The sequence below is a fragment of the Lissotriton helveticus genome, chromosome 6 (genome assembly GCF_964261635.1).
Source record: "Lissotriton helveticus chromosome 6, aLisHel1.1, whole genome shotgun sequence".
NCBI classification, from domain to species: Eukaryota; Metazoa; Chordata; class Amphibia; order Caudata; family Salamandridae; genus Lissotriton; species Lissotriton helveticus.
The window spans coordinates 1,554,104,128-1,554,123,120 of record NC_136067.1 but is presented as its reverse complement, the minus strand read 5'-3'; the positions used below and the strand labels follow the sequence as shown (position 1 = coordinate 1,554,123,120).

Here is an 18,993-nt window from a genome sequence, read left to right as displayed (position 1 = left end):
CATAATCCACTTTTCATTTATCCTGAAGGTTGATTTCTGTTTTTTAATCACTTGTTGCCTGTAATATCACACCGTGATTTGGAAGAATATAAGCAAATCAATTTACAAGTTACATTAGATTACACATGGAGACGTAGAAAGCTTTCTATAGTCCATTTTTGTTGTTACTTTTTGGGGGGAATCCTTCAGTGGAGGAAGTGAACAATTTGAAGTAACGTGAGGCCTATAGCGGATAAGCCCGCCAAATATAGTGGACTTCACCACTGGCTGGATGGTGCATGGCTCACATTGTGGTTTCATTTGTGACTAATGCAATGGCTGCCTCATTTGCATTTGTGAGTACTAATAATGTTGTCATGTTTAATTTTTAACCATACCTTCAGTTGTCTGTGTTCATTGTAGTACCATCAGTCGAGAATCTTGCAGCACTACATAGTTCCACAGGAAGGCTGATGGGACTGCATATTGATAATGCTAACATACATACACGTTACCATGATGGCATTACCTGGGTTTGTGTTAATGCTTGCCCGTCATCCTCGGCCCAGTGAGAAACCGAGATTTGTTCAATATTTAATTCTGAAAAGTCACATATCCGAAGCGGCTACAGTATTTGTAGGAATCCTGCTTCGTTTATTGGTTCTTTGGGTGACACTGAAACTTACTCAGCCTCTTTGCTCTAGGACCACTTCTGTGATCTGAGCCTGGACACACCAGAGTGATATGAAGTGTTCTCCACCACAAAGTCCAGCAGTGAATTCCAGCTGTGCCTTTTTACTCTGCATTGGATTGCCCCATATACTCAAAACCAATAATAAAATCTAGACAGTTCTGTTTCAATTGGGGAGAATTATTTAAACAATATACCCCAATAAAAGAGGTAATGGACACAAACTGAGATTTCCAGAGCCAGGCTATAATGTAAAGAAAAGAGCAGACGTCAGTAAACTTCTTTGGACGAGGGTCACTGTAGGTGTAGTAGTCCAGCCCAGGAGGTTTCCACTGTGAGGAACCCTGTTATCCTTTATCACTGGTAAACATGAAGCTTTAAAAGTGCCACCTTGCAGGCCCAGCATCCTCAGGACGCCATTGAACACAGTTGTGGATGGCTTCTCAGCTTGGTCTAGAAACCACATCAGGTTTGTCTGTATGGCTAAATCTGAGCATGCTCTTGTCTCCTTGTGCTTAGCAGCTGTGACAGAATTTTGAGTGTGCCTTGTCGGCTCAGCCACAGTGAGAATCTTCCTGTGTGCTCAAATTCTGTGTGCGAGCTTCATCAGACACCATTGTGTCCTTGAAGATACCAAAGAAGCCCCACATCACTTGCGGTCCATTATCTATTTGCCCTGATGGATGGTAAAACATTGATGGTGATTGTAGTTAAGTTACCACTCCAGATGTATTGCCTGTGCCTCTCCGCTCTTGCACCTACTGCCATCCTTGCCTTGTGTTAAATCCCTTGAACCACTTGAAATGGGTGCAAAAAACAGAGTGGTAGTAGCACGACTTTGCTGTTGCCCTTACCGGTTTTTGCGTTTTTCTCCAGAATAACGCAACCCCTCCACGGATGCTTCTCTACTGATGATCACATTTTTTGAGGAGGAGGGGTGATATCAATGTAAATATGTCTGGGTTGCCCTCTGTAGCATTTTTTAAATTGGCAGCACACTTTCTCCTGCTGTTACATCAGAGATGCAAGTGAGGTGTGTCCAGTTTGAGGAGGCTCTCCTCGTAACAGATGTCCATTCTAGCAGAGTCTGATCTGAAAAACTTGGTTGACTAAAGTCAAGAGCACTAGAACTCTATATCCTCTCTTCTTCATTAAACAGAATAGTAGCTAATGCATAACAGTGCCCCTGGTGACGTGGGCTGTAAAGCTGGGGTCTGAAATGGGTAAAATGTTGGTCAGTGCTTGCGACATTCTTCAATCTCACCTGCATGCAGCTAGAGACATTTCTGAGCTCTCTTGCACATTTGTTGTTCACAATTCATTCATGCCGATGTTGGGCAAGCACCGGCCTTAGCATGTGGAAAGGCCGCAAGTGAAGGATCCACAAATTGTTCAGTGGCCAAAAGCCTGTGTTCAGTTTACCTGTGATGATCTTTCAGACTTGCCAATTGCTTATTTCCTATTTATTTCCAGCACACTGTCTCCACAAGGCTCCTTTGTCCCTAGCTCCGTCCCTGACCCTTAGAAACACTTGTAATGGCATCCGATTGACGTGTATTTTGGCCTAGCGCCATATTACGGGTGGTCCTTGGTTTACAGCTCTTCTTGCAGCAGCATACCCGTAGGTAGAGTCCAGAGGAAGTCTCCGCAGCGATTGATACTGGTCTTATTTAGTGTCCAAGGCAGTAAGGAAGGAATTGCTGGTTACAGATGATTGTATGACTAAGATGAGAGTCCAGATGAAATGGCATACGTTTGTAGTCCAAGCAGTGGCAGATGACCTCCAAAGAGCCGTGCCATACATGTGGGGGGCTGGTATCTTCGCGGGCTGTACAAGTTGCTGGAAAGGAGGGATACAATATCTTGAGCAGGACATTAATGTCAGTCTGGGTCTTGCTTGTTGACCAGTGATTTCAAGCTAAGTGTTAAGGCAAAAGGATGATTATCCACCAGAAAAAATAAGGTTACTAGTGTATTAGTCAATAATGAGGCCACATCTAGTGTAATGTGTTTCGTCTGGAGGCCACGGATGTAGACCGGTTAAGCCTGGTGAGCTTATCTTGCCAGAAGTGGGGCTGTGGCACAAGGGGTTGTTAAAAGGTGTTCAGGGTAGGCCAAGGAGTTCCTGAAGGTGAGGCAGTGAAAGGACAGTAACAGCAGACAGCAGGCAGACCCATGCATCAGATGCAGGTGAACAGAGGTAGATAGGAGCTGGAGACTGAGTAGAGCCAGTGATATTGCAGCAGACAAATTGAATAGAGTAGGTGGTGGTTATCCTCTGTCTATGCTTTCTTCGTGCAAGTCGAGGGAGTACTATGAGACGGTGTAGCCTTGTGCACATCAGTGGTGGCATGCCTCTGCCAAATGACAGTGGGCTCTGCGAGATGCTGCCTTCAAGTGTACAAACCATTAGGTATGGCAATCAGGATTCTCAGAAGAAGAAAAAAAGCAAGTTTATTAAAGGTACCCAGCACATCCAGGTCACAGTATTTCTGGTCAGAATGAAAGACAGTCCTACCTTTAACAGAGGCATCAGTGCGAAGACTGTGAAGATGTGTTCTCTGACAGAAGGATTCTGTAGTATCTTCGCCTGTCCTAAAGTGAGGTGAAGTCTTGAAGATGCCATCTTTTCAGGCATCCCTTGAGTTGGTCAGAGGCAGTAAGGAGGAGCAAGCATGTGAAAGACAAAATGTCCCAAAATAGATTATTTTGTGAAAAGCTATTCATCAAAAGTGTCTACTGCTGCATAGACTGGGTTCTCTTGAGACATTACTTGCCACTTGCTGTGTCTTGACTGTTAAAGAGCGGGTTGGAGCTTTTCTAGTTTGTTTCCTGTGATACAAAGCCTTTCATTTATTTGGTTTGGACTACCACTTAATATTTGTTAAAGGAACGTTTTCAAGCTAAAGATTTTTTCTAATTTTTTTGCCAGTTGTCATGTTGCCATAGGGAGGTACCACTTACAAGACACTTGACCTTGGTTGGGATGCTGTATGTCTTAAGAAGCTATAAACCTGTGATTGCCTGGTCCACCGTGTGTTGCTCTGGCTGCAGATCTACAATGCCTGCTACCCATCACAGCGGTCATTTACTGCACCGGAACCTTGCGGAATTCTCTGATGCAAAAAACAAATTTGTGTCCCTCTCGCATCGCCCTAGTGTTTCAATTTGATTACCTGTCCCTTTATGGGATCAAAAGTATCTCTAGTTTCAAAGTTTTGAGGTGGGTTTTGGTAAACTTGCCTTACACTTGCTTAACCACTCCAACCTAATTCTCAAGATCACATGATCAATTCCCCAAAGCCTTGTTGGGACAGTGTGCTGTATGTTTCTGCCAACCCCACTGTTGGGTTCAACTAACATCATTCATTAATGCCTGTTTGTTGTCTCGTCGTTGGTCCGGAGGTAGATGGTGCATGATGTTAGCCTGCTGGGAAGTAACGTTGCTTTGCTTGTTCCACTACTCTACACCAGGGGAGAATTTCGACCGCCAGGCGAGCATTCGGCGGTCTCTTGTTTACACAGACACTGTGGTAAGACGGCCGAAGAAAGTCAAAAGGAGAAAGACCATTACTGGCGTCCCCGACAACATACAAAAGGAGCTAGGTACGGCTCAGCAGCACTGTACTACACCACTAACTCTCTTCTGGTCATCTCTACACGACTAACACACTTACGCCCACTTGTGTCCATCAACTATGCACAGTGTGATCCTGTGGGATTTCCAGACAACTGCTTACCATTCACGGTGCTTCCTGTCCTGTCCTGTCCTTACTCGTCAATATCCTGCAGAAGATGGTGATAAAAAAGAAAATAGTCTCTAGCTTGACTACATTACATTACCTATCCGAATAGAGGCAGCTGAGCTCAATTTAGTATTCTTTATTTGATATTTGATATTTTCATAGTAAAATCGTGATCATGCTATATGTAGAACCCCAATTCAAGGTATTGTTATTCTTTTTTAAAGATGTCTGTAATTTGGACATGCTTTGGAAGTTTTTTCTTGATTCAAGGTTCTTAGTTCTTATCCAAGTGGAGCCTTTGGGTCTGCCCTCCTTGGGTTGAATGAGGTCCTTGTTGTCTGTCAGTATTTTAGATGGGCTTCTCATCCTTGTTCTGGGGTCTCAGGGATGTAGTGCTAGGCTTAAGTGGCAGTCAGAGAATGATGGGGAAAAAAGGCACCTGAGCAGAGGGTGTCATAGCTGTTCTAGTGAAAGAACACTGAATTGGTAGTAGGCTGGATTGGGGATATATTCATAATTGTTAGGAGATGCCACTGTCTGGCGGTATTGGGAGCCATGCTTCACCGTAGATATGAAATACTTGCATGAGGGCCTTGGAAAATAACGTGTGGACTCTGGCCCTCCCAAAATGATATTTTCAAACTTTGTTGCGTTTTTTTGACCCAATGGAGGACAGACTGAGATTATTTGTATATATTTTTAAAAAAGGTTCCCAACTGAGGGCTAAATCAGAGTCCCTGACCATGGGCACAAACAGTGTCTTCACTTCCAAGGACAGCAGCTGCAGCTATTTCTATTAACATTTTTAGCACTTTTGTAGTTTCATAGAGAGGGAAAAAGTTTTAGAGCCATACAAGTCCTAATTATTCCCATTTTTGTGACTCTCTCGTCAAAGCATCATTGACTTCAGGGTGCCTTTTTTTCGGCACAGATAACAAAGGGGCTTGATAAAAAAGGGAACAGCAAGAAGTTATTAAACAAAAAAAGTCTGGGAATAAGGGTGCCCATTAATGAGATCTTCGGTTATTGCCTACCTTTGGGACTAGATCCTGGGTGTCCAGCATTGGTCCAGATAGCTGGAACCCAGACAGATTTCGAGCATTTCCATTAGGAATACATTCACCTGTACGGAATCTAAATGGAATCCATTTACAGTTTAATTAACCTGGAAATCTGGTTTGGTTCTGGCCTTCATGTTCCGCTGTTGGACACCCCTGATATAGATAATTTTGGAAATCTTTACTCTACTGTACTCTCTGGGGTACCCCAAACTGGTTTGCGATTTATTTTTTCACTTCTTGTTGTTTTCTCTCATTTTGTTGTTTTGTGACCACCTTTTCCCATTGTCATTTCATTGCATTGGCCTTTAAAGTTGTGGATGGAATCCCACCATCTTTTGCCATTACTTGCCATTATTCTGTTTAGGCAGCTTTGTGTGCAGTGTTAATCCAGCAGGTATGTCCCCTTCATTCTTGCAGACAGTTATTACCTGGGCACCAACAGTTTTTCTCCATCACACAGTCAATCTGGTTGAACCTTAAAGAAATTGATACTCCAACAGCTGGCTCACTTAAATCGTCATGCCAATTTTGTGTAATGTTGAAGCACCAGGGATCTGTATTTGACATACAATAATAAATAAAAGCAAGTCCGTTTATACGGTCAGAGGTTAGTCACCATTAGAATTTACGTTTACTAAGAAGGATAGCGAAGAGCTCCTGGGTGGGATGGAGAATAAAATGTTCTTGCATTTACGGGCCGGGCCGTGAGTCTGGGTGAGTATGAAAGATTGGGGTTGAGGCCAGTGTGTTCCTTGTGCATGAGTGTTGTCCGCCTCTTGTGGTAGGATTGTTGGGGAAGGATGACATGTTCGTCTGGAACCTGGAGTTGAATGCATTGGGTTGTGTGTGTGTTCAGTCTGGACTGGGGAACACTTGCCTTTTTTGTTGTGCTGTTTCAGTAATTGATGTTTTATATTTACCCCCAGCAGCTGGCATTGGACAGAGCGACTTCAGAGGACACTCGCTATATATTCCGGATCACTATGCTACTCTGGGGAAGCTGGAATCGTGCCGATCCTCTTCACAGCGACTGGTAACCCGGGACACTAGCTGCCAAACCGACGAAGTGAAGGTAGTGCCACCATCGGTGAGAAGAATCCGAGCACAGAAAGGCCAAGGCATTGCAGCTCAGATGTCCCACATGTCAAGTTCATCTGGGAACATGTCCACTGTGAGCGACTCCGCCGGGGTCCTGTTTGCGCCACGCTTCAATGGGGACATGCACTTCCATAGCCTACCCAGGCCAGGCGCACGGGTATCCCTGCAATCATTGGATCACAAGCCAAGCCCGCTGTACCTAAGCGAAGACTCAGCCTGTACCATGCCTTTCCCGATAAGCAAACTGCAGGTGGATGACAGCGTTGTCCATATGAGAAACAGCCCAAGGAACGGGACCCTGCCAAGACCCAAGTCACAGGAAGTTCGAAGCAGAGATAATGAACTGCCCAACCCAGCATGTGTGGTTTCTCCGCATGCAGCCTACTCCATGTGCGTCATCCCCAACGCCACCTTGTCCTCCACGTCTGAGGTGATTGCTCTTCACACCTCCATGAGCATGGGTCAGCTGGACAGTAAGCTAACCTCGGCCTCTTCCTACACGCGGCTACCACCAGGAAAGCATCCAGGTGTTGACCGTATTAAGGGAGAGGCGGATCATCATTCTTGCAGCGGCACCTGGAGCGAGAGCAGCTCGAACCACCACTCCCAAACATCCAATACTGTTCCTTCAAATGGTCTGCTCAGGCCATCCCTTATTGGTTCTGCTGGATCGCTCCGTGCTGCAGGGAGTCCCATCAATAGATCCCAAAGCATGACCTACAGCGGCAGAAACAATCTGACTTTTCCGACCAACTCCCTTGACAGCGATGATCGGAGCGAATCAAGTTACTCAGAAGGCAGAGGGTTAAAAACCAGCGTCAGCAGCACAGAGAACTGGGTGTATGAACCTCATGTTAATGGTGGCACTCCCTCACAGAAAATGTCTACAGGGAGCCCCGGAAACTCCACACCAGTGAGCAACATGAGTATCAGCAGCTACGAGGGCGCTTCAGTGCGAGCAGACTCCAGTTCTTTGTGTTCACTTGACCCTGATGGCTACTACACGACCATGCATGTCGACTCCGGTCTGAGGTTGCAGAAACAGTGCAGAAGCAACAGTTTTGAGAACACGAGGAATAGTCCGGGCAAGATGTGCGATGGGAAAGGCCAGCAAAATAATGACGACAAGTCGAGCTACAGTGACCGATCGCTCACGCGCAGCATTTCTTTGAAGAAGTCAAAGAAACCTCCCCTTCCGCCTTCCAGAACGGACTCTCTCAGGCGAGCCCCAAAGAAGAAGACGCAGTCCAATGGGCAGGTGCTGAACGAAAATCTAATTGCTACTTTACAACAATCGCTGCAGTTGAACCTCAAGTACAAAAACAGCAGTTCTCCATCTCAGAGTCCATGCAGTGATTATGAAGATCCCTGGGTAGTGCGTTCTCGAAGCCAGAGCACAGTCAGTGCGAGCAGCAGTGGACTCTCGACCACAGCACCGAATATGTACTCCATCTGTCCTGTCACGCCGTCACAAAGTGAGTCGAGTAGCAGCAAGTCAGAGTATGCCGACCCGTGGGGTTACTATATCAACTATACTGGAAATCAGGAGGAGCAGACCATGTCTCCTGCCTCACGCCCCATGAGCGCTACTGTGCCACTCAACGACTGCAGCATCAGCCAGTTCTCTTACGAGTCAGGGGTTTCCGTACCACAAGTGCCCAGTATACCGGCCAACCCAAAGAACGCTTCACCAGAGAAATCCCACAGAGTGACATCACCCTCCAGTGGTTACTCCAGCCAGTCCAATACACCCACAGCCCTTACACCTGTGCCTCTTTTCCTGAAAAACATGTCTCCAGGAAATGGAAAAGTCAAACTAAAGCCAAAAGTGCCTGAAAGAAAATCTTCCTTGGTTTCAACAGTTTCCATTTCTTCATCTTCTACCTCTCTTTCCTCAAATACATCCGACTCCTTTCAGCCTAATGGGAAGAGCTCCACTTGTGCCGCGAACACCACATCTCCCCTTACCCCGACACATACCCCTGACCACCCTCCTCCACCATCACTCCTCGTAGAGGTGTTGGCTCTTGTCCCTCCACCATCATCGCCCAGTTTTCCCCCTCCACCACCAGAAGCAATGACCTATAATTTGCCACATGATGAAGTTCATGACTTTCTTCACCTACATGCAACAATTTCTAATTCCCTGGCAGTCCCAAGCATGGGGCTGCCTCAGACTCCTACATTTAAGCCTCCCATTGCACCACCCCTAGATCCCAAATTCATTAAAGATTCCATGAAACATCAGCCAAATCATTTTAAACAACCCCTCAAGAAAACCTCTTCCGGCAGTTCACCAAATCGTGCAACAAAAAATGAGGAGCTTTCTCAGCCCCTAGTTACCACTCAGGCATTGCAAAACGTACAGTTGAGGTCAGTTAAGAAAGATTTAGCGCCCGAGCCAAGCCGATTGGACGAATTGGCATCTGAGTCGGCACTGCAGGAGAAGTCGACTGTTGCGTTAAAGTCCTCTTCGCAACCCTCTGCTTCTGAAGAGCACATTGTCATAACTGGGCAAGACGATTCAGAGACCCAAAGCGCTGATGTCGTTCATTTGCATCTTCCAAGCTCCCATCCAGGTCCACATCACAAGGTCAACGATCTTGAAAGTTCTACAAGGCTAGACTTTCCAGAACCGCAAGTCGAGGCTGCCTTTTCCGCGATGCATATATGTGAATCTGAAAATGACTCTTTAAATAAAAACCTAGCGGAACAAGCTGGCTCTCCAAAAAAGACTTCGAGCCCGGATCATTCACCCAGAAAGAAGCCACCGCCTATCTCCAAGAAACCCAAGCTGTTTCTCCTCGTGCCACCTCCGCAGCTAGATTTGGCAGCCAGCGAGGAAACAGAAGTCCATGAAAACGTGCGAAGCATGCCCAGCGCAGATAAATCAGACTCCGTTATTGCACATTGGGAGGAGGTGGAAGATGGGCTCACAGCTGATTGCGGCTCCGATGAGACCGACTCCACCAGTGTAATTCCCAATGCAGACGCGGCTAGTCCTGCTTTCTGGGACATGGGGGATCCCAAGACCTCAATGAGTCCTCCTGCTTTCCAACCAGAGCAAGTAACTCACAGCCAAGACAAGGAGGAGGAGCTGACCTTATCGGATTATGGCAGTTCTTCAGATGGCATCGTCGAGAGCAGCGCCACTGCAGATGGATATCCGCCGCAAGAGGACGAGCATGGTAAATTTGCAATTTTATCCTTATGTCGCTAAATTATTTGAACCAAAGCAGGCATCCAGTTGTGATTTCAGATGCATCTATCATGTCCGCATGCACTCAACAGATATTTTCAGTGTAGATGGGCTGTTTTACGAACGCAGCACGTAAATCCTAAGAAATATATGCACAAAATTGCCAGATGAAGCATCACTAGACAGTGTTTCTGTTCCCTCTTTTTTGCTAGAGCTACTCACAAAATAACGCTCAAATGTTGCCTGCCTGCATCTTAAGTGCCTGCCTTTCCTTAAGCATGACTCTATTTTCCTAATTAAATACAAGCTCTAAAACCTGGGAATAGTTTTTATTGTAAGGGTGGAGCGTAAGACCCTTTTTATACCCACTGCCTCATTTGGTCGGGTACAAAACCTCTAGTTTCTGCTGCCCTCAAGTGTCTTGGGTAGAAAAAATTGAGAAGGAAGTTTGTGCATGTTCACTCGTTGACTTCTCTACGAACTGTTGTTTTTTTGTTTGTTTTTTGCCACGTGCAGCTGAGGTGTTTGAAGCAGAAGAGAAGACGCCGTCACTTTCATTCAGCACTTTTCGCGAAGGGATGGAGAATGCGAGCACTCCGAACAGACCCAGGACCACCGAGGACCTGTTTGCAGCTATCCACAGGTAGGTACCATGTAGGCTTTGTTTTTCTGCCTTAATTGCCACAATGTACGTTGTTCCTGCATTTGAAGCAGCAGCTTCCCAACATGCATCTGTTCTGCCCCATGGTCAGGGTGAAATTAACTGGCATCATGTGTGAATGCAGTGCGGTAGACTAATGAATATTTCATGAAGTAAGGTGTCTTTGTCAACTTTATATTATATTAGGTAATGAAACTCCCAAAAATGTGGTAATATTTTTAATTATTACTGATACAAGTATTTAAGAGTTAGGGATGGGTTAATTTAAAGATGCGAGTTTGGTTGAGTTTAGTGTTTTGTTCAATGCTATTGTTGTGCTCTGGCTTGTAGTGAAGAATTTATGATTGGGTGTCAAGGCTGTGTAAGATTAATTGTTGGTCATTGTGGCTATGCTCAGCCCCTTCTTTGTTCAGGGAGGGGCAACACACAGTTGGCGAAATGTAAAGTTTATTTTCTCCTTGGCACTGGGTCGTGTAAGTTTGTGTTCAGTGGCCTCTGTTACTCAGGAGCTGAGGCCAAAAAGCGCATAGCACAGTGTTTCCTTAACTGTGGGCCACAAGCTGATTTCTGCTGGGTCTCGAAAGTCATTAATAAATATGCTTTTAATTTTTTGTGTTTAACTTGTCACACTTGCCTGTGATTCAAAGACAGGGGTCAAATGTCAGGCTGCTTTATTCTTTTAACATGAGGCTTGATGTTTAATTTTCTTTCTTTGACTACAAAGTCCGAGGCGTTTTTAAAGTCCAATATGCGACAATGTAGGATGTCTTTTGCAATACACATCAACATATAAATACCTTAAAATGAACTGAATGCAGTTAGGAAAGCAAAAATGAGGCACTTGTTTATAATCCTGAAGTATGTTGTAAACAGAGATTTAAACAGGATTGAAACGAACCAAGCCACACATGATAAATATTCACAGAAACTCGAGTTGCACACATTTGTCTGCTATATGGTGTTATCAGTTAAACTTTGTCTGTGCAAATTTAGTGACCATTTCAATAGAAAATGTGCTTTCTGTAACAATGCGCTATCATGTCATAATTACATTTAAAAATCGCCCTGCCTCATGTCCATGTAAGGTAGGTGAGTCGCAAAAGTTTATTGTTCTAAAAAGTGGGGGCGGGTTGCTTAAGATTTTTCAATAATCACCCTGGCATATAATGTAAAAATACATTATATTTCCTACAAAACTAGGCCCGTGTCACCGGAACATTACTTTTCAAGTCCTGAGGCGGCTTTTGAAATAATTAAGATGCGTTTTTCAAATTAGTTAAATTGAAGAGCGCAAAGACTACATTTCTTAATAGATTGTGGTATTGAATGAAACCCCCCAGGACTGAGAAAATAGTCATCCAAAACGAGTTGGAAAGAGCCAACTAGTGAGGAAATGTAAGCAACGTTTGAATTGTGTTCCGCTTGCGCCACCTTGTGGTTGAGAAGTGACTTGCGACAATTTGCTTCTTAAATGCTTAACGGTCTTTCAGATCTTATTCGCCTCTGAAATTCGTGCATTTTCTGTCCCCTTCACTCCAAGCAACTACCTATTCTGTGCTAAATTAGTTGAATCTAAAAACACCTTTAAGGATTATACTGTAAGTTTATTTTTGGTTATTAAAAAAATTATTTCTGTCGAGCACCATCACAAGCCTAGTCGTGTTTCATCAGCCCCGGCCCAGTATCCATCCACAACCATTATCCTCCCACTGTTAAGGTATTTTCATCACATGCCAGAGCTGTAAAATGCATTGGTTCGTATGCATCCTGTCACACAAGTGGAGGGGTTGCAATATTGAAAAGCAGGGTCCCGCTACTAAGTGTTGCACATTTGAGAGTCTGTGTAACTAAGAGCGAGTAAAATGTATTGGAAAAGCAAACGTCCTCTAGTATTTTAAATACTATTTACCAGTCAGGTACTCTTGAATCCAGCTGTTCTTCTGCTAAACAAGACATCTAAAGAACTGCTATCAGTGTGTAGTACTTACGGTGTCTGGTCTGTTGAAGAGTGCAGTCTGCCTCACAGCGTCTGTTGCGCCTGCGGGCACACAGTGCGCATGCACACTCTCACACCAAATTTGCATTCCCCCCACTTGATTAAAGAATGGTAAGACTCCCCATAGCAGACAGGACCAGATATGAGTAAAAATAGTAAATTATTATTTTAGTATTGAGGCAGGAATGGGTAGACTTCTGTTTTTCTAGACGTATGGTGAAAAACTCCAGAGCTGCTGCGTTCTGATAGACAGGCAAGTCGAGACGCCCTCTGTTAAGGTGGCTCAAAATCTGGAGCAGAAATGGAAGGCTCAGCGGCTTACTTGACCAAACTTTTTTGGAGAGGGGTTTGAACGAAAAGCTGATAGTCAGTAGTCGGACAATCATTGAGTGCAGTTGGCGATTTGGATGTAGGCCGTTAGCAATGTAAAAATCCAGCCTCCTTACGTGTCCCTGTGGAACAAGAGTCCACATTGTAGGATTCAGAGGGTGGAGGGGCGGCAGGGGTTATGGGGTTGTTTTTTTAAGCCATCCACAGGCCAGTGACAGCATAATTAATCTAAAATGCATACTGCTCTAGCTTGACTCACACCCGGTGACCAGGCTGAAAATTTCTTCTATAACTGCTCATCAAAGTCCCTTAACGCTGGTATCATACATGCAGACAGTTTGGTCACATCCCTTCCACAGGGGCACACACTTGGAAACTCATCTGTTGGAAAATCTTTGCTTAGTGGGACTTTCTATATCGTGTAACCTTTTCCCTATTTTCTGTTTATCCTTTTCTTTCATCACTATTTTCAGATCTGGTGGTCTATTTCATAACATCCTGGGTGCAAGCCATTGAACTGGAAGTCTCCGTAAGGATTCCAGTGTGGTTCTGCACCTCCTATCTGACCAACCAAATGTAAGAATTAATTATGTATCCACTCTGTGATGGCAGGGGTGTTGGTCATTGTTGAGGGTTTGAACCAGTGATGAACAAGCTCCATAACAGTAAGGTTCCTGTTTGTGATTACTACCATGCAATGCGGTTAGCCACATCCCAGTATGGGACGCCATCTCTACAAATAGTAAAGGTTTCTTGTATTCAGTGGCTCTTCAGGATGAAATATCAAAAGTCACGCAAGGGCATCTTTATCTCAAGAGCAGCAACCTCCCTGATGAAGTAAATAAAGTTTGCCCCCTTTTCACCTTCTCCAGATGCAAAAACATATTCATCGCGGATGGGTGTGCAGGTCATTCTGGGAAGGGGAAGCACCAGCAGGACTCTTTGGTCATGTCAGTTTTAGGGTAGGGATCAGTCCCATCTCCATCCAATCACCATCTACATTTTCTCATGATTTCTCACGAGAGCCTGAAGCTCTTGGAATTGACGGACCGTGGGCCGCAAGTCAGATGCACAAATGATCTGAGCTTTTAATGCCACCTTGTTGTGGAAAGGAGCATGGCTTATTTTAGATCTGTAACTGTTCAAGTGATATATTCTGCCTCGGAAATTATTAGCTTTCCCAACTGGGATAGCCAATTGGGCCGTATACTGAAAGATGCTCTTTTTCACTTCCTTCGGTTTACTGCAAGTAGAACCCATTCTCACTGCGAATTCCTCTCCTTCCGGCTCAGCTTCGTCCCTTGAATGTTCTCGATTATACTGGTGGAAGAGACGGTCTATTCGGCGTTGCAAATCTTACAGAATGTGCAATAGTTTCAGTAAATGTGGCCCAGGCTTCTCCTATCCCGTTTCAGAAATTGACTTTCATAAAGACTGGTGGAGATGTCAGTAGGAAAGACATCCCTTGACCAACCAGAGGGACGCTTTCCTTCATCTGATATCTTGTGCCCTTGACATGGTCCTGTGAATACCGAGTTACTTTTAATTGACCGTTTACCGAATGCTCCCCTAATGAGGCATGCTATTCAGTAATACCTGGCACAAGTGGACCCACCATGGTCACAGGTTGCTGTATCAGATGTAGTTCATCTGCAGTTGAAGTGGTGGTCTTCTAAGGGAAATATGAACATACATGTTCATACATGTTCTCTTTATGTTCCAGGCTTTCATATGTCTATCACCTCCAGCCCTTTTCATTAAGGGTAAAGCACCATCATAGTGCACAACATGTAACATCAGGAGGTGTCATTATTATCCTGGAGTTGAAAGCTTTATTAACCACTGTATCTACCTAATGTGGACTAATTTTTGGGAAAGTTACCATTGGACCAGAAGAAGAAAGGCTGCATCTAGAAGTAAATAGAACTTTTAGTCCTTATTCCTCAGATTTCCAAATGACCCGGCCACCTGTGATTGCTATATGCTTTTGATTTGGCATGACCAATGGAAAGGACTGGTAGCGTTGGGAGCCATGGACATGTGGAGTTTGGAGTTGGAGGAGATTGGGTGCCACTTTGATCTCTTTGCAACCATGTTTCAGAGTTTGTTTGTATAATAAAACATCCTCTGCTGTTGAGAAATGCTCAGATCACCTCATGCAGTGAGGGATAACTGTTACAAAGAACATCACTCAGAAGCATGAGAAGGTAGGAGTAATCTTTATTCTGTCACCTACTCTCCAGGACTGCCTAAAGAGGGGCCAACATTCTAAGTCAAACTCTAGTGGGGCATACCAAGAGGGGAAGGGTACAGGAAGGGGGGGGTGGGGGCGTAGTATGCCACCCAAATATAAATAACGGAAAGAAGAGTACAACACATCTCCTTTCGCTAATGAATAAAGGAAAATATGTCAGGGGCGACAAAGTGAACAGCATACAACCTGGGGAAAACCTGCAGGGTGAGGGCGGGAGGGAAGAAAACAAGGCATCCACCACTGGCTAAGTATAGTGGCGTGATGAGCACACAGAAAAACAGGAGAGTTATATTTCATAGGTCACCTAAGTACAATATAATTTCATAAGCTTCCTAACAAGTTGACTAGAAAAGGACTGGAAGGATATCCTTTACATTCCACCTCCTTGCAACACCCCCCTACAACTTGTGATAAGGCAGGTAACAGTTACATTCCCTTATTCAGACACACTAGGTCTACATTAGAAGGTCAAAAATAATTCCTAGTTTTCCTAGCAATATACATTCAGGATACAGAAGTTGCACAGATCACTCTGGAAGTCTTAACATCCACACTTCCCACTAAAATATGTACCGAGGAGGGTGTTCCTCTCCACTACTAACAAGTTTTACCTGGTTGCTCTCTCCCTCTCTACACACTCTTGCGAAGTGTCCCTTCCTATTACATTTCATACATGTTGCGTTGCGGGCAGTACAATGAACGTTGTTCGCAAGGTGGTTACTGCTCCCACACCTAAAATACTTTAACCCTTCGGTAACACTCAATGGGTTTACCTGTTTTGACTTCTCTTGCTTTGACTTTTAAAACTTCGCTGTCATAGATGTCATCCTGATACCCTATAGTATTCACTACACTGCAATCCGGTCCTTTGGGTGGGTTCATTTCTAAAATGCACTTAGCAGTGTGTTCAATGGACTGTGCCATACTAATAGCTTCTCTCAAGGACGGGTTCTTGGATAGAAGTTTCTCTCTAATGCGGGGATTGTGGGTGCACCTCACTAACTGATCCCTTATAAGGGAGTCGTTAAGTTCCCCAAACTCACATAATTGAGTTAGACCTCTAAGAGCCGCAATCTAATTGCTGATGGACTCTTGATTTCTCTGCACTCGAGTGAAGAACTTGTGCCTTTCTAGGACGACGTTTACTTTGTCACCAAAGTGACTTTCCAACTTCATAAGAGTGATTTTGAAAACATCCAAGTCATGCTAGTCATCTTCTAGTTCGGGATCAGGTAGGGTATCGTATACCTTCCTACCTTGGACCCAAGGTTGTGCAACAGGACATGTTGTTTCCGAACAGCAGAGAACTTTTTCCCTTCAATAGCAATAAGGTAGGAATCGAATAAGTGGATCCAATCCTTCCAATGGATCTCAGGATCCTCAATATCATTTAAAAATGAGGGTGGTTGACTCATGGATGAAGCAGCCATGGAGGAAAGCTTCACTAAAATCTGAGGAAGGAGGCAAGTTACAAAGTAGTGCTCACTGTAAAAGTTTCCTAGAGGAAATATGACACTGAATGACAAGAAGACCTACCACGTAACAATTCCTACAGAGTGGGTGGATGGAGAGAAATATACCTAATGGGAGAGGGACGCACAAATATGAGCACAAAAATACTATATAGAGGCACTGACAGTACAAAACTGACTATAAGTGAAGTACTGGGGAACCATGTATCCTAACTGAATTGTACTATATCACTGCAGATAGAACTATGATGTACTGAAAAGGTCAACTGCCTGAAGAGGTGCCAACATTCTAAGTGAAACTCTAGTGGGGCATACCAAGAGGGGAAGGGTACGGGGGGGGCGGAGTGTACAATCCAAATATAAATAACGGAAAGAAGATTACAACAATAACATCATAGTAGTCTGAAGGCCAGGGGACAGAAGAGCAGGAGTCTGAGTTAAAAGTGGGTGGCAGTGGAAAATACATCTGGGGAAATTGCTAATTCCAAAGAAGAATCCCCAGTGCATTTTCCTTTATAGTGCCACGGCCAGAAATCTGTGAATTTTCTGTTCTCACCCAAAACTTAGTCAGGCTTTAGGAGTGCAAAAGTCCCAGCTGGGAGTAGATTTCAAAGGCAGAGGCAAACTTTACCAGTATGTGCAACAACATCCAAGTCCCCGTCGGGAGGAAGGGTGCGCGTAGAAGAAAAGTTGTACCTTCTGTGGATTCTTACAGCTATGACAAACCTGAATGTTGGGCAGGAACATACCAGCAGAGGCCAATATATTGGCTGCATTATGTGTTTCGATTAGAATTAATTTGTGTACAGAGCACCAAGGCGTGTTTTGTTTGTGTATGGTAATAGTGTCTTGTAGTTATTTGTTAAAGAGAAGCTTTATTGGATAGGTTGTGTATACTCTGATGGGAATGGTGTTGTTTGCCTTTGCCATTTATGGTGTGAGCAAATACCGAGAATGTGCTGAAGTCACTACAGTTGCTTGCTGCACTATGTGGTGTTGACATTCTATAGTTTTATGTCATGATTTGTAGAAGTGCTTTCTTGCAAACTTTTCAGCAGATGTAGTCTTGGTCTATCACATGCTATGAATATAGTAACAGTTTCAGGCAAACCTTGACCCTACAGGTGATAGAGGCCCTCTTATATTGTTTGCTTCCCCTTTGAAAGATCACTTTTTTTTTAAAGAAGGAGGTACACATCAAGTGGACCGAAAATGCAGCTGCCTACTCCGCTTTAGTGTCATTATTATTTACAACATGTTTTTGCTATGTAATAATGCAGCTCACTTTAGCCAGACCTAAAATGTGACCAGTGTAGTTTGCAAAAGATTTAAGTGATAGTGTGTTCGTGAATGAGGAGTCCTAGATTCATTCAGGAATGATGTTCTGTGAAGAGCATGTCTTATCTGGGCTTGACTGTCCTGCTTGAGATGTTTGCAGGCTGTTCTCATGCCATTATCAAGAAAACTTACATTTTACATTTTCTTTATGCTTAGATCCAAAAGAAAAGTTCTTGGACGCAAAGATTCTGACGACGATCGCTCCAGAAACCATTCTCCATCCCCTCCTGTCACACCCACAACCCCCGGCCCAAATATGGCCTTCAAACAGACGGGATCCATCCATAGAAGTCTCCGTAAGACTGCCACCACCAGTGACAACTTCAAAGCTTTGCTTTTAAAAAAAGGGAGCAGGACCGAGTACAGTTCACGTATGTCAGCCGCAGAGATGCTGAAACACACTGACCCAAGATTTCAGCGCCCCCGCTCGGAGAGTTCGACCGATTTTCCTGAAAGCCCAACATTTGGATCCCCAAGCAAGAACAAGATGGCCCAGGAGGAGTGGGCCAAAAACGAGGGCCTAATGCCAAGGAGCATGTCCCTTTCCAGCACCAGGTACGGCCGGTCCCGAACACCGCCTCTCGCCGCCAGCAGCAAATACAACGTGCGCAACAGAATTCAGAGCAGCCCTATGACTGTCATTTGTGAGGGGGATGGAGAGGCCGCTGATGCTATGGATGGCAGAGCCCTACGGAACCTGCAGAATAGGAAGGACTCGTTGCTTGGCGGGCTATGCCCCTCAGACATGGATAGCAATGACTCGTTTGATGCTGACGAGGTGGATACTGGCACGCCAGTTAGCAGAGACCTTATGGCAGCAATGATGAGAGGTGATACGTCCGAGAACTGTTCTAGCCCTTCAGCAGAGGAAAGTTGAAAAGAGAACTAGCATGTTTTGGTTTTGGCTTGAAATGGCAAGTAAGAAGGAATATTCAGTCGATCCAAGAAAAACGTAGGGAACGTTCAGACTGCACAGACCACTGCTGTCGGCAGTGGCTATGACTTTAGCTGTGTAAGTTGATCAGGAGGGCGTTTCCAGACCACTTCAGTTGTCCTAGGCAGGACTTGCTGTAAATGGGGAGACCCAAGAAATTCTAACACAGCTTACAGCAAGATTATCTTGCAGGTACTGGGATTACTGGCTGGGTTTTTCAGAGATTGCGGAGTA

At 44.6% G+C, this 18,993-nt stretch overlaps 1 protein-coding gene across 10 annotated transcripts in view; it reads left to right on the top strand.

The window, feature by feature from the left end:
• The window catches only part of NHSL1 (NHS like 1), a 471,418-nt gene that overhangs the window by 451,160 nt on the left and 1,265 nt on the right, over window positions 1-18,993 (top strand). For 4 of the 10 annotated variants that reach the window (XM_078649344.1, XM_078649346.1, XM_078649353.1 and 1 more), the window contains exons 5-8: window positions 4,145-4,276; window positions 6,404-9,763; window positions 10,291-10,417; window positions 17,982-18,993. The exon at window positions 17,982-18,993 is cut by the window's right edge and continues 1,265 nt beyond it. In XM_078649344.1, coding sequence (XP_078505470.1) covers window positions 4,145-4,276; window positions 6,404-9,763; window positions 10,291-10,417; window positions 17,982-18,702 — 4,340 coding nt within the window. In that variant the 3' untranslated portion in view covers window positions 18,703-18,993. The remainder of the gene's footprint in view (window positions 1-4,144; window positions 4,277-6,403; window positions 9,764-10,290; window positions 10,418-17,981) is intronic. The other 6 variants (XM_078649345.1, XM_078649347.1, XM_078649351.1 and 3 more) reach the window with 3 other exon arrangements.